We start from the raw sequence: 14,898 nt of genomic DNA, 5'->3' as shown, positions 1-14,898 counted from the left end.
CTGTAGAACCTGGCTCAAGTCAAAGTTCTACCACTTTCTATTGAACTCCAAATGTTTGGAGTGGTTAGATGGAAAAAAGTTCTGCTCTGGCATGCTGTCCAAATAGTTTGCTGGCATAAAAGTGGCATCTAAGTGCAGTTGTTGAGCTTTTGGTGATGCAGAAATGCTATGAACTAATGCAAATTTCTAACCGTGATCCGATTTTTTATGCCTTTATTTTCTCTATTGTCCTATTTTTCTCTATTGTCTCTATTGTGCATGGGGGGCTATATTAAACATACATCCTCTACCTGGTAGGTTCAGTACTCTCACAACTCATTGTTTCAAACTCCTTAATTAATCTTGATCATATGGAAAATAAATACATGGCCCAAATTGTGTTTTATTGTAATGTTGTGTGTAAACAAACTAACTATTGTGCGCTGAACAAGTGGAAGACCTTTCAGAAGGTGCAGAGCAGAGATATAAGAACCACTGATTAACTGACTATGAGGGCTTGTTGTACTAAGCTTTTTATGCCAGTTTCAGTTATAAATTGGATGCAACCTGCCAAACATGATATACTGCACTAGAACACGATCTTAAAGCCACAGTCTGTGGGCCATGGGCATGGAAAATGCAAACAAAACATTAAACAGTACATTTTAAAATGAAGCTGGTTTTATTCAAGATTAAAACATCAGAAAACTCACTGCAGTGTGTTTCAGGGTGAAGTTGACCGGTGTGGGGAGCTGTGTGTTAGTGGTTTTGGGCAGTGTTGCTGACATCACATTTGACACCATGTTATTTACTGTGTTGGTAGATGTTTTGAAGAGACTGGGTTTCAGCATGCTTGACATGTTAGTGAAGCTCATGAAGGCCACAGCAGCTGATCCTGAAGCACAGCAAAATATCTATGTCATATAATCAGACATGTCCACTCAGGACTTTGCACTTCATTGCTGAGGTTTTTTTCAGTAATCCATAAAATGTGATGAATCTTAACAAACAACCATCATGAATAAGCAGCCTTGTGCTTTCTCCTCTCTATGCATACATTAATTTATGCTGTGGCTTAAATGATGAGTGGACTATTCTGATTTTGTGTGCAAATATCTCAGTAATCCAGTGGTTCCTAACTTAACACTTAGTCAAATGGTGTTTTCCCAAAAGGCTTGCAAAAACATGAAAAGATTCCTACTATACCGTTGTTATTCATTAAAATCTGCATAAGGTCGATATCCATCTGTGCACTGTTTATGCTGAGCTGCAGGATTTCTTTCAAGGAGGCTTTCGGTCCAGCTGCAAAGACCTGAACATCTGAGAAATATAAACATCAGTCATAAACCATATACTATGGTCATAGATGCTAAATCAAATAAAAATGATTTCTTTCTGCAAGCATTTTCTTAAAAGTGAGTGGCGATAGTTAAACTTCGATATCTGTTGAAAAGTGAGAGCTATTTATCTGCACACACAAAACAATTGTTGATCTTGGCAAAAAATTGATCATGCTGAAAGATCCAGGGGTGGAAATAGTGAGTATAAATTTTTATTTATCTATTTACTTATGTAGTCATTTACCTAAGCCATTTAGAGAGATGTTAACTGAGTCGGTGGTCTCTGTTGGCTTCACCAGTGTAGACAACAGTTTCTCAGTCCTATTCAGCACTGTGTTCCCATAAGATGCCAGTATATCCAGACTTAATATTTCAACCTTCAGAAGCTGCTCCTGGGCATTCAGCACCATGTCTATATACTTTATTACTACCTGTTTAATAATCAGAGAGAAATTTACATACATTAACACATTGCATACAAAGGATGATGGATGACTCTTTTATTACTTGATCTTCTTTGTTCCACTACTTACGTCTGGTGAGAGCACTTGAACGGTGATATTCTCAATTTGGCTAAAGAGACTGTCTGCACAATTTGTTGTGAAATTGTCCTAAAATGAGAAGTCATATAAGTCACTGTTTTATTAGGTATGATTGTGCCAAATCTTTGTCATTGTATAAAGGTCAGAAATTATAGTTATCAGGCATTACTTGTAAATAAATCGCCACAAACCTTGCATTCCTCAGACACCGTGATATTTGGATCTGAAAGAGGTGAATCGACAAGAGAATATACAGCAGTCTCTGTAGCACAGTGTTAGGCTAACATATCCAATGAGCTCATGTTTCAAATTTTGGAAGTCTTTTGAATTGCCCTCTTTGAGATTAATAAAGTACTCCAAATTTGAATCTGAATTTGCATAGTGTACCAATACCTACAACAATTGCTTTTGCTAAATTAAAGGCTCATTTGCTAATATGTAAAAATACCATCCTGGAATGCAAATTCATTTCAAAAGTTATCCAAACAGTAAAGTGCATTAGACAGTCATACATGTAACTTTATTTCCCTATATATATATATATATATATATATATATATATATATATATATATATCAGGCATAACAAAGTATGCAGAGAAACAGATGGACTACAGTCTGTAATTGTAGAACTACAAAGTGCACCTATATAGTAAGTGGAGCTGATAAAATAAGCGTTGAAACAAGGAGTAATATTACATTAGGAATAATGTTATGCCTGATCGGTATATATATATATTGTTCCAGGCTGATGGTAGTGTTCGTGTCTGGCATAGACTCCATGAAGCCTTGGACCCCAGTGTTGGGCAGGCTAGTGGTAATTCCATACTGGTGTGGGGTGTGTTTTCATGGTATGGGTTAGGTCCACTCATTTGCAGCCCTTCATAAACTTCATGTACCCCTGCAGTGATGGGATATTCTAGCAGGATAATTCACCATGCCACCAGGCCCAAGTTGTCCAGAAGTGGTTTGAGTAGCATTCTGGAGAGTTCGGACAAATGGTTTGGCCTGCACATTTGCTCCAGTTGAACATTTATGGGATGTGGTGGAGAGTTCCATGACTTTTGGTTTGTCAGTGTAAATAATTATCAAATGAAGATTTGAAACTAATTATGTATGAATTACCCATACGGCTCTACAGACACATGACAAATTAAAACAGATGCAAGTAGTATTGTAGGGCATACAGTAGTGTGACTAAATTTTTTAAAAAATTGTCCCCTACACTAGATATTTATATTTTTTAATGAAATCAAATGCATATTTGACTCTGAAGCTTAAAATATACCATTGCCTACCATGTTAATCTATTTGACAAGTTATTAACACATAACAATTTTGAGAATCCCTCTGGAAACCTACTTGTTCTGTTCAGTTGACTGCTATCGTCCAGTGTTGTTGTTGTGATGGACATAGCAGTGCTCATATCTGAAAAGAGGGCATAAAATAACCATGCATGCTTGATAATTGCTAGTAACACACCAAATAAGCACAATCTAAAGCTAATTACACAACGGATCAAAACCAAGAAATAATGAAACAGTGGTTTTAAACCCATAACAATGCATATCCTTTGACCCCATATAGAAAACCAAAATGGCAACAAACACTGTGTTAATTTAGAACCCCCCTGACAACTTACTTGTCATGTACAGATCAGAGCTAGTGGTCAGTTTAGTGCTACTGCGTGTTGTTGTAGAGATCGGCATTATGGTGGTCACATCTGAAGAGATGGTATAAAACAAACTGTGAGCCTGATAATTGCTAGTAATGAAACAAAAAAAATCACAGTGTAAAATTTATAAATCAATTAGAGTACCTGCACAGTAAGCTGAATCATAAAAACGTGTAATAAAAAACTCATAGACATAATAGTTTCCTGGACATGCTTTGACTCGAACTGGAGTGGATCTGTAGTAACAGCAGTCAGTTCCTGACCTCCCACAGACTCGGAGAACAACTATTCCATTTGACATCTGAGGGTGAGAACTGTTCAGCCACAGAGACGTTGCAGTACCACATTTGGACAAAGCAACACAGCTTTCTGGAATACGGATGTTCATCCCTTTATAGAGCAGCAGGTACCAGCCGTTCCCATTGAAGGATCTGTCACAATTGGTCCCTCCAGTTGCATTAGTTCCTCTCCAGGGTTGATCCAGAGATGTTCCTCTCCAGGGTTGATCCAGAGATGTTACATACCACTATCCCATGACTAGTGGCTTGTCAATGTAGTATTGTACCATGGCGAATTTCTCCAAGAACCATGGTGGAGTCAGAAGTCTGGCCCATAACTGTATTATTACTCAGTTTTGATCAGTTGTTTAATTGATCCACGGGTGCTTAATGATCTTGACCGTTGGCGTCTGGCTAGAATTGTCCGTGAGAACAGACAAGCGACTCTGGCGGAAATCACATCCACATTCAGTGCAGGAGGCCCCACACACATATCCTGCAGGTCAGTGCAGCATTCTTTGTTTCCATGGGGTAGGGGAGCAGAAGGCCCACCAGAGTGCCTCTGTTAACACCACAACACAGCATCTGACCTGGGCTCGTGAGGTTGCTACTTGGACCCTAGAGAACTGGCAACATGTGGCATGGTCCGATGAGTCATGGTACCGATTGTTTCAGGCTGATGGTAGTGTTCCTGTGTGGCACAGACTCCATGAAGCCTTGGACCCCAGCGTTGGGCAGGCTAGTGGTGATTCCATACTGGTGTGGGGTGTGTTCTCATGGTATGGGTTAGGTCCACTGGTCCACCTAGACATGTCATTGACCGTTTCACTGCTTGGTGACAATTTGCAGCCCTTCATAAACTTCATGTACCCCTGCAGTGATGGGATATTCTAGCAGGATAATTCACCATGCCACCAGGCCCAAGTTGTCCAGAAGTGGTTTGAGTAGCATTCTGGAGAGTTCGGACAAATGGTTTGGCCTGCACATTTGCTCCAGTTGAACATTTATGGGATGTGGTGGAGAGTTCCATGACTTTTGGTTTGTCAGTGTAAATAATTATCAAATGAAGATTTGAAACTAATTATGTATGAATTACCCATACGGCTCTACAGACACATGACAAATTAAAACAGATGCAAGTAGTATTGTAGGGCATACAGTAGTGTGACTAAATTTTTTAAAAAATTGTCCCCTACACTAGATATTTATATTTTTTAATGAAATCAAATGCATATTTGACTCTGAAGCTTAAAATATACCATTGCCTACCATGTTAATCTATTTGACAAGTTATTAACACATAACAATTTTGAGAATCCCTCTGGAAACCTACTTGTTCTGTTCAGTTGACTGCTATCGTCCAGTGTTGTTGTTGTGATGGACATAGCAGTGCTCATATCTGAAAAGAGGGCATAAAATAACCATGCAAGCTCGATAATTGCTAGTAACACACCAAATAAGCACAATCTAAAGCTAATTACACAACGGATCAAAACCAAGAAATAATGAAACAGTGGTTTTAAACCCATAACAATGCATATCCTTTGACCCCATATAGAAAACCAAAATGGCAACAAACACTGTGTTAATTTAGAACCCCCCTGACAACTTACTTGTCATGTACAGATCAGAGCTAGTGGTCAGTTTAGTGCTACTGCGTGTTGTTGTAGAGATCGGCATTATGGTGGTCACATCTGAAGAGATGGTATAAAACAAACTGTAAGCCTGATAATCGCTAGTAACAAAAAAAAAAATAAATCACAGTGTAAAGCTTATAAATCAGTTAGAGTACCTGCACAGTAAACTGCATCACAAAAAGGTGTACTAAAAAACTCATAGACATAATAGTTTCCTGGACGTGCTTTGACTTGAACTGGAGTGGAGCTGTAGTAACAGCAGTCAGTTCCTGACCTCGCACAGACTCGGAGAACAACTATTCCATTTGACATCTGAGGGTGAGAACCGTTCAGCCACAGAGAGGTTGCAGTACCACATTTGGATAAAGCAACACAGCTTTCTGGCATACGGATGTTCATCCCTTTATAGAGCAGCAGGTACCAGCCGTTCCCATTGAAGGATCTGTCACAATTGGTCCCTCCAGTTGCATTAGTTCCTCTCCAGGGTTGATCCAGAGATGTTCCTCTCCAGGGTTGATCCAGAGATGTTACATACCACTATCCCATGACTAGTGGCTTGTCAATGTAGTATTGTACCATGGCGAATTTCTCCAAGAACCATGGTGGAGTCAGAAGTCTGGCCCATAACTGTATTATTACTCAGTTTTGATCAGTTGTTTAATTGATCCACGGGTGCTTAATGATCTTGACCGGTGGTGTCTGGCTAGAATTGTCCGTGAGAACAGATAAGCGACTCTGGCGAAAATCACATCCACATTCAGTGCAGGAGGCCCCACACACATATCCTGCAGGTCAGTGCAGCATTCTTTGTTTCCATGGGGTAGGGGAGCAGAAGGCCCACCAGAGTGCCTCTGTTAACACCACAACACAGCATCTGACCTGGGCTCGTGAGGTTGCTACTTGGACCCTAGAGGACTGGCAACATGTGGCATGGTCCGATGAGTCATGGTACCGATTGTTTCAGGCTGATGGTAGTGTTCCTGTGTGGCACAGACTCCATGAAGCCTTGGACCCCAGCGTTGGGCAGGCTAGTGGTGATTCCATACTGGTGTGGGGTGTGTTCTCATGGTATGGGTTAGGTCCACTGGTCCACCTGGACATGTCATTGACCGTTTCACTGCTTGGTGACAATTTGCAGCCCTTCATAAACTTCATGTACCCCTGCTTAATTTGATAATTCACCATGCCACCGGGCCCAAGTTGTCCAGAATTGGTTTGAGCAGCACTCTGGAGATTTCGGACAAATGGTTTGGCCTGCACATTTGCTCCAGTTGAACATTTATGGGATGTGGTGGAGAGTTCCATGACTTTTGGGTTGTCAGTGTAAATAATTATCAAATGAAGATTTTGAACTTATTAACCCATATGAAAAGCCAAAATTGAAACAAATTTTATATTAATTACCCATGAAGTTCTATAGACACATGGCAAATGAGACCACATTTAAAGTAGATGCAAGTAGTATTATAGGGCATACAGTGGTGTGACCAAACTGTTTTTTAAAAGATTGTGCTCTATATGAGATATATATATTTTTAATGAAATCAAATGCATATTTGACTCTGAAGCTTAAAATATACCATTGCCTACCATGTTAATCTATTTGATAAGTTACTAAAACATAACAATTTTGAGAATCCCTCTGGAAACCTACTTGTTCTGTTCAGTTGACTGCTATCGTCCAATTTTGTTGTTGTGATGGACATAGCAGTGCTCATATCTGAAAAGAGGGCATAAAATAACCATGCAAGCTTGATAATTGCTAGTAACACACCAAATAAGCACAATCTAAAGCTAATTAAACAACTGATCAAAACCAAAAAATAATGAAACACTGGTTTTAAACCCATAACAATGCATATCCTTTGACCCTATATAGAAAACTAAAATGGCAACAAACACTGTGTTAATTGAGAACCCCCCCGACAACTTACTTGTCATGTACAGATCAGAGCTAGTGGTCAGTTTAGTGCTACTGGCTGCTGTTGTTGTAGAGATCGGCATTATGGTGGTCACATCTGAAGAGATGGTATAAAACAAACTGTAAGCCTGATAATTGCTAGTAACAATCACAGTGTAAAGCTTATAAATCAGTTAGAGTACCTGCACAGTAAACTGCATCACAAAAAGATGTACTAAAAAACTCATAGACATAATAGTTTCCTGGACATGCTTTGACTTGAACTGGAGTGGATCTGTAGTAACAGCAGTCAGTTCCTGACCTCCCACAGACTCGGTGAACAAACTATTCCATTTGACATCTGAGGGTGAGAACCGTTCAGCCACAGAGAGGTTGCAGTACCACATTTGGATAAAGCAACACAGCTTTCTGGCATACGGATGTTCATCCCTTTATAGAGCAGCAGGTACCAGCCGTTCCCATTGAAGGATCTGTCACAATTGGTCCCTCCAGTTGCATTAGTTCCTCTCCAGGGTTGATCCAGAGATGTCCCTCCAGGGGTAGAGATGTTCCTCTCCAGGGTTGATCCAGAGATGTTACATACCACTATCCCATGACTAGTGGCTTGTCAATGTAGTATTGTACCATGGCAAATTTCTCCAAGAACCATGGTGGAGTCAAAAGTCTGGCCCATAACTGTATTATTACTCAGTTTTGATCAGTGGTTTAATTGATCCATGGGTGCTTAATGATCTTGACCGTTGGCGTCTGGCTAGAATTGTCCGTGAGAACAGACAAGCGACTCTGGCGGAAATCACATCCACATTCAGTGCAGGAGGCCCCACACACATATCCTGCAGGTCAGTGCAGCATTCTTTGTTTCCATGGGGTAGGGGAGCAGAAGGCCCACCAGAGTGCCTCTGTTAACACCACAACACAGCATCTGACCTGGGCTCGTGAGGTTGCTACTTGGACCCTAGAGAACTGGCAACATGTGGCATGGTCCGATGAGTCATGGTACCGATTGTTTCAGGCTGATGGTAGTGTTCCTGTGTGGCACAGACTCCATGAAGCCTTGGACCCCAGCGTTGGGCAGGCTAGTGGTGATTCCATACTGGTGTGGGGTGTGTTCTCATGGTATGGGTTAGGTCCACTGGTCCACCTAGACATGTCATTGACTGTTTCACTGCTTGCTGACAATTTGCAGCCCTTCATAAACTTCATGTACCCCTGCTTAATTCGATAATTCACCATGCCACCGGGCCCAAGTTATCCAGAATTGTTTTGAGCAGCACTCTGGAGAGTTCGGACAAATGGTGTGGCCTGCACATTTGCTCCAGTTGAACATTTATGGGATGTGGTGGAGAGTTCCATGACTTTTGGGTTGTCAGTGTAAATAATAATCAAATGAAGATTTTGAACTTATTAACCCATATGAAAAGCCAAAATTGAAACAAATTCCATATTAATTACCCATAAAGCTCTATAGACACATGGCAAATGAGACCACATTTAAAGTAGATGCAAGTAGTATTATAGGGCATACAGTGGTGTGACCAAACTGTTTTTTAAAAGATTGTGCTCTATATGAGATATATATATTTTTAATGAAATCAAATGCATATTTGACTCTGAAGCTTAAAATATACCATTGCCTACCATGTTAATCTATTTGATAAGTTACTAAAACATAACAATTTTGAGAATCCCTCTGGAAACCTACTTGTTCTGTTCAGTTGACTGCTATCGTCCAATGTTGTTGTTGTGATGGACATAGCAGTGCTCATATCTGAAAAGAGGGCATAAAATAACCATGCAAGCTTGATAATTGCTAGTAACACACCAAATAAGCACAATCTAAAGCTAATTAAACAACTGATCAAAACCAAGAAATAATGAAACAGTGGTTTTAAACCCATAACAATGCATATCCTTTGACCCCATATAGAAAACCAAAATGGCAACAAACACTGTGTTAATTTAGAACCCCCCTGACAACTTACTTGTCATGTACAGATCAGAGCTAGTGGTCAGTTGAGTGCTACTGCCTGCTGTTGTTGTAGAGATCGGCATTATGGTGGTCACATCTGAAGAGATGGTATAAAACAAACTGTAAGCCTGATAATTGCTAGTAACAAAAAAAAAAAATCACAGTGTAAAGCTTATAAATCAATTAGAGTACCTGCACAGTAAACTGCATCACAAAAAGGTGTACTAAAAAACTCATAGACATAATAGTTTCCTGGACATGCTTTGACTTGAACTGGAGTGGAGCTGTAGTAACAGCAGTCAGTTCCTGACCTCCCACGGACTCGGAGAACAACTATTCCATTTGACATCTGAGGGTGAGAACCGTTCAGCCACAGAGAGGTTGCAGTACCACATTTGGATAAAGCAACACAGCTTTCTGGCATACGGATGTTCATCCCTTTATAGAGCAGCAGGTACCAGCCGTTCCCATTGAAGGATCTGTCACAATTGGTCCCTCCAGTTGCATTAGTTCCTCTCCAGGGTTGATCCAGAGATGTTCCTCTCCAGGGTTGATCCAGAGATGTTACATACCACTATCCCATGACTAGTGGCTTGTCAATGTAGTATTGTACCATGGCGAATTTCTCCAAGAACCATGGTGGAGTCAGAAGTCTGGCCCATAACTGTATTATTACTCAGTTTTGATCAGTTGTTTAATTGATCCACGGGTGCTTAATGATCTTGACCGTTGGCGTCTGGCTAGAATTGTCCGTGAGAACAGACAAGCGACTCTGGCGGAAATCACATCCACATTCAGTGCAGGAGGCCCCACACACATATCCTGCAGGTCAGTGCAGCATTCTTTGTTTCCATGGGGTAGGGGAGCAGAAGGCCCACCAGAGTGCCTCTGTTAACACCACAACACAGCATCTGACCTGGGCTCGTGAGGTTGCTACTTGGACCCTAGAGAACTGGCAACATGTGGCATGGTCCGATGATTCATGGTACCGATTGTTTCAGGCTGAGGGTAGTGTTCCTGTGTGGCACAGACTCCATGAACCCTTGGATCCCAGCGTTGGGCAGGCTAGTGGTGATTCCATACTGGTGTGGGGTGTGTTCTCATGGTATGGGTTAGGTCCACTGGTCCACCTAGACATGTCATTGACTGTTTCACTGCTTGCTGACAATTTGCAGCCCTTCATAAACTTCATGTACCCCTGCTTAATTCGATAATTCACCATGCCACCGGGCCCAAGTTATCCAGAATTGTTTTGAGCAGCACTCTGGAGAGTTCGGACAAATGGTGTGGCCTGCACATTTGCTCCAGTTGAACATTTATGGGATGTGGTGGAGAGTTCCATGACTTTTGGGTTGTCAGTGTAAATAATAATCAAATGAAGATTTTGAACTTATTAACCCATATGAAAAGCCAAAATTGAAACAAATTCCATATTAATTACCCATAAAGCTCTATAGACACATGGCAAATGAGACCACATTTAAAGTAGATGCAAGTAGTATTATAGGGCATACAGTGGTGTGACCAAACTGTTTTTTAAAAGATTGTGCTCTATATGAGATATATATATTTTTAATGAAATCAAATGCATATTTGACTCTGAAGCTTAAAATATACCATTGCCTACCATGTTAATCTATTTGATAAGTTACTAAAACATAACAATTTTGAGAATCCCTCTGGAAACCTACTTGTTCTGTTCAGTTGACTGCTATCGTCCAATGTTGTTGTTGTGATGGACATAGCAGTGCTCATATCTGAAAAGAGGGCATAAAATAACCATGCAAGCTTCATAATTGCTAGTAACACACCAAATAAGCACAATCTAAAGCTAATTAAACAACTGATCAAAACCAAGAAATAATGAAACAGTGGTTTTAAACCCATAACAATGCATATCCTTTGACCCCATATAGAAAACCAAAATGGCAACAAACACTGTGTTAATTTAGAACCCCCCTGACAACTTACTTGTCATGTACAGATCAGAGCTAGTGGTCAGTTGAGTGCTACTGCCTGCTGTTGTTGTAGAGAGCGGCATTATGGTGGTCACATCTGAAGAGATGGTATAAAACAAACTGTAAGCCTGATAATTGCTAGTAACAAAAAAAATCACAGTGTAAAGCTTATAAATCAATTAGAGTACCTGCACAGTAAACTGCATCACAAAAAGGTGTACTAAAAAACTCATAGACATAATAGTTTCCTGGACATGCTTTGACTTGAACTGGAGTGGAGCTGTAGTAACAGCAGTCAGTTCCTGACCTCCCACAGACTCGGAGAACAACTATTCCATTTGACATCTGAGGGTGAGAACCGTTCAGCCACAGAGAGGTTGCAGTACCACATTTGGATAAAGCAACACAGCTTTCTGGCATACGGATGTTCATCCCTTTATAGAGCAGCAGGTACCAGCCGTTCCCATTGAAGGATCTGTCACAATTGGTCCCTCCAGTTGCATTAGTTCCTCTCCAGGGTTGATCCAGAGATGTTCCTCTCCAGGGTTGATCCAGAGATGTTACATACCACTATCCCATGACTAGTGGCTTGTCAATGTAGTATTGTACCATGGCGAATTTCTCCAAGAACCATGGTGGAGTCAGAAGTCTGGCCCATAACTGTATTATTACTCAGTTTTGATCAGTTGTTTAATTGATCCACGGGTGCTTAATGATCTTGACCGTTGGCGTCTGGCTAGAATTGTCCGTGAGAACAGACAAGCGACTCTGGCGGAAATCACATCCACATTCAGTGCAGGAGGCCCCACACACATATCCTGCAGGTCAGTGCAGCATTCTTTGTTTCCATGGGGTAGGGGAGCAGAAGGCCCACCAGAGTGCCTCTGTTAACACCACAACACAGCATCTGACCTGGGCTCGTGAGGTTGCTACTTGGACCCTAGAGAACTGGCAACATGTGGCATGGTCCGATGATTCATGGTACCGATTGTTTCAGGCTGAGGGTAGTGTTCCTGTGTGGCACAGACTCCATGAACCCTTGGATCCCAGCGTTGGGCAGGCTAGTGGTGATTCCATACTGGTGTGGGGTGTGTTCTCATGGTATGGGTTAGGTCCACTGGTCCACCTAGACATGTCATTGACTGTTTCACTGCTTGCTGACAATTTGCAGCCCTTCATAAACTTCATGTACCCCTGCTTAATTCGATAATTCACCATGCCACCGGGCCCAAGTTATCCAGAATTGTTTTGAGCAGCACTCTGGAGAGTTCGGACAAATGGTGTGGCCTGCACATTTGCTCCAGTTGAACATTTATGGGATGTGGTGGAGAGTTCCATGACTTTTGGGTTGTCAGTGTAAATAATAATCAAATGAAGATTTTGAACTTATTAACCCATATGAAAAGCCAAAATTGAAACAAATTCCATATTAATTACCCATAAAGCTCTATAGACACATGGCAAATGAGACCACATTTAAAGTAGATGCAAGTAGTATTATAGGGCATACAGTGGTGTGACCAAACTGTTTTTTAAAAGATTGTGCTCTATATGAGATATATATATTTTTAATGAAATCAAATGCATATTTGACTCTGAAGCTTAAAATATACCATTGCCTACCATGTTAATCTATTTGATAAGTTACTAAAACATAACAATTTTGAGAATCCCTCTGGAAACCTACTTGTTCTGTTCAGTTGACTGCTATCGTCCAATGTTGTTGTTGTGATGGACATAGCAGTGCTCATATCTGAAAAGAGGGCATAAAATAACCATGCAAGCTTGATAATTGCTAGTAACACACCAAATAAGCACAATCTAAAGCTAATTAAACAACTGATCAAAACCAAGAAATAATGAAACAGTGGTTTTAAACCCATAACAATGCATATCCTTTGACCCCATATAGAAAACCAAAATGGCAACAAACACTGTGTTAATTTAGAACCCCCCTGACAACTTACTTGTCATGTACAGATCAGAGCTAGTGGTCAGTTGAGTGCTACTGCCTGCTGTTGTTGTAGAGAGCGGCATTATGGTGGTCACATCTGAAGAGATGGTATAAAACAAACTGTAAGCCTGATAATTGCGAGTAAAAAACAATCACAGTGTAAAGCTTATAAATCAATTAGAGTACCTGCACAGTAAACTGCATCACAAAAAGGTGTACTAAAAAACTCATAGACATAATAGTTTCCTGGACATGCTTTGACTTGAACTGGAGTGGAGCTGTAGTAACAGCAGTCAGTTCCTGACCTCCCACAGACTCGGAGAACAACTATTCCATTTGACATCTGAGGGTGAGAACCGTTCAGCCACAGAGAGGTTGCAGTACCACATTTGGATAAAGCAACACAGCTTTCTGGCATACGGATGTTCATCCCTTTATAGAGCAGCAGGTACCAGCCGTTCCCATTGAAGGATCTGTCACAATTGGTCCCTCCAGTTGCATTAGTTCCTCTCCAGGGTTGATCCAGAGATGTTCCTCTCCAGGGTTGATCCAGAGATGTTACATACCACTATCCCATGACTAGTGGCTTGTCAATGTAGTATTGTACCATGGCGAATTTCTCCAAGAACCATGGTGGAGTCAGAAGTCTGGCCCATAACTGTATTATTACTCAGTTTTGATCAGTTGTTTAATTGATCCACGGGTGCTTAATGATCTTGACCGTTGGCGTCTGGCTAGAATTGTCCGTGAGAACAGACAAGCGACTCTGGCGGAAATCACATCCACATTCAGTGCAGGAGGCCCCACACACATATCCTGCAGGTCAGTGCAGCATTCTTTGTTTCCATGGGGTAGGGGAGCAGAAGGCCCACCAGAGTGCCTCTGTTAACACCACAACACAGCATCTGACCTGGGCTCGTGAGGTTGCTACTTGGACCCTAGAGAACTGGCAACATGTGGCATGGTCCGATGAGTCATGGTACCGATTGTTTCAGGCTGATGGTAGTGTTCCTGTGTGGCACAGACTCCATGAACCCTTGGATCCCAGCGTTGGGCAGGCTAGTGGTGATTCCATACTGGTGTGGGGTGTGTTCTCATGGTATGGGTTAGGTCCACTGGTCCACCTAGACATGTCATTGACTGTTTCACTGCTTGCTGACAATTTGCAGCCCTTCATAAACTTCATGTACCCCTGCTTAATTCGATAATTCACCATGCCACCGGGCCCAAGTTATCCAGAATTGTTTTGAGCAGCACTCTGGAGAGTTCGGACAAATGGTGTGGCCTGCACATTTGCTCCAGTTGAACATTTATGGGATGTGGTGGAGAGTTCCATGACTTTTGGGTTGTCAGTGTAAATAATTATCAAATGAAGATTTTGAACTTATTAACCCATATGAAAAGCCAAAATTGAAACAAATTCCATATTAATTACCCATAAAGCTCTATAGACACATGGCAAATGAGACCAAATTTAAAGTAGATGCAAGTAGTATTATAGGGCCTACAGTGGTGTGACCAAACTGTTTTTTAAAAGATTGTGCTCTATATTACAAATATATATATTTTAATGAAATCAAATGCATATTTGACTCTGAAGCTTAAAATATACCATTGCCTACCATGTTAATCTATTTGATAAGTTA

The 14,898-nt window shown here is 41.1% G+C and overlaps 1 protein-coding gene across 1 annotated transcript in view; it reads right to left on the bottom strand.

Annotated features, from left to right (window-relative positions):
- LOC118797949 (adhesion G protein-coupled receptor L4-like) overlaps positions 1-14,898 on the bottom strand; it is a 61,405-nt gene that overhangs the window by 5,901 nt on the left and 40,606 nt on the right. The window contains exons 7-13 of the mRNA XM_036557248.1: positions 3,503-3,583; positions 3,223-3,288; positions 2,053-2,084; positions 1,853-1,930; positions 1,564-1,750; positions 1,186-1,299; positions 693-874 (exon numbers count right to left, since the gene is read on the bottom strand). Coding sequence (XP_036413141.1) covers positions 693-874; positions 1,186-1,299; positions 1,564-1,750; positions 1,853-1,930; positions 2,053-2,084; positions 3,223-3,288; positions 3,503-3,583 — 740 coding nt within the window. The remainder of the gene's footprint in view (positions 1-692; positions 875-1,185; positions 1,300-1,563; positions 1,751-1,852; positions 1,931-2,052; positions 2,085-3,222; positions 3,289-3,502; positions 3,584-14,898) is intronic.

Source organism: Colossoma macropomum, unplaced genomic scaffold (genome assembly GCF_904425465.1).
Source record: "Colossoma macropomum unplaced genomic scaffold, Colossoma_macropomum, whole genome shotgun sequence".
NCBI classification, from domain to species: domain Eukaryota; kingdom Metazoa; phylum Chordata; class Actinopteri; order Characiformes; family Serrasalmidae; genus Colossoma; species Colossoma macropomum.
The sequence above is the reverse complement of the archived record's forward strand: the minus strand, read 5'-3'. Positions and strand labels throughout refer to the sequence as shown.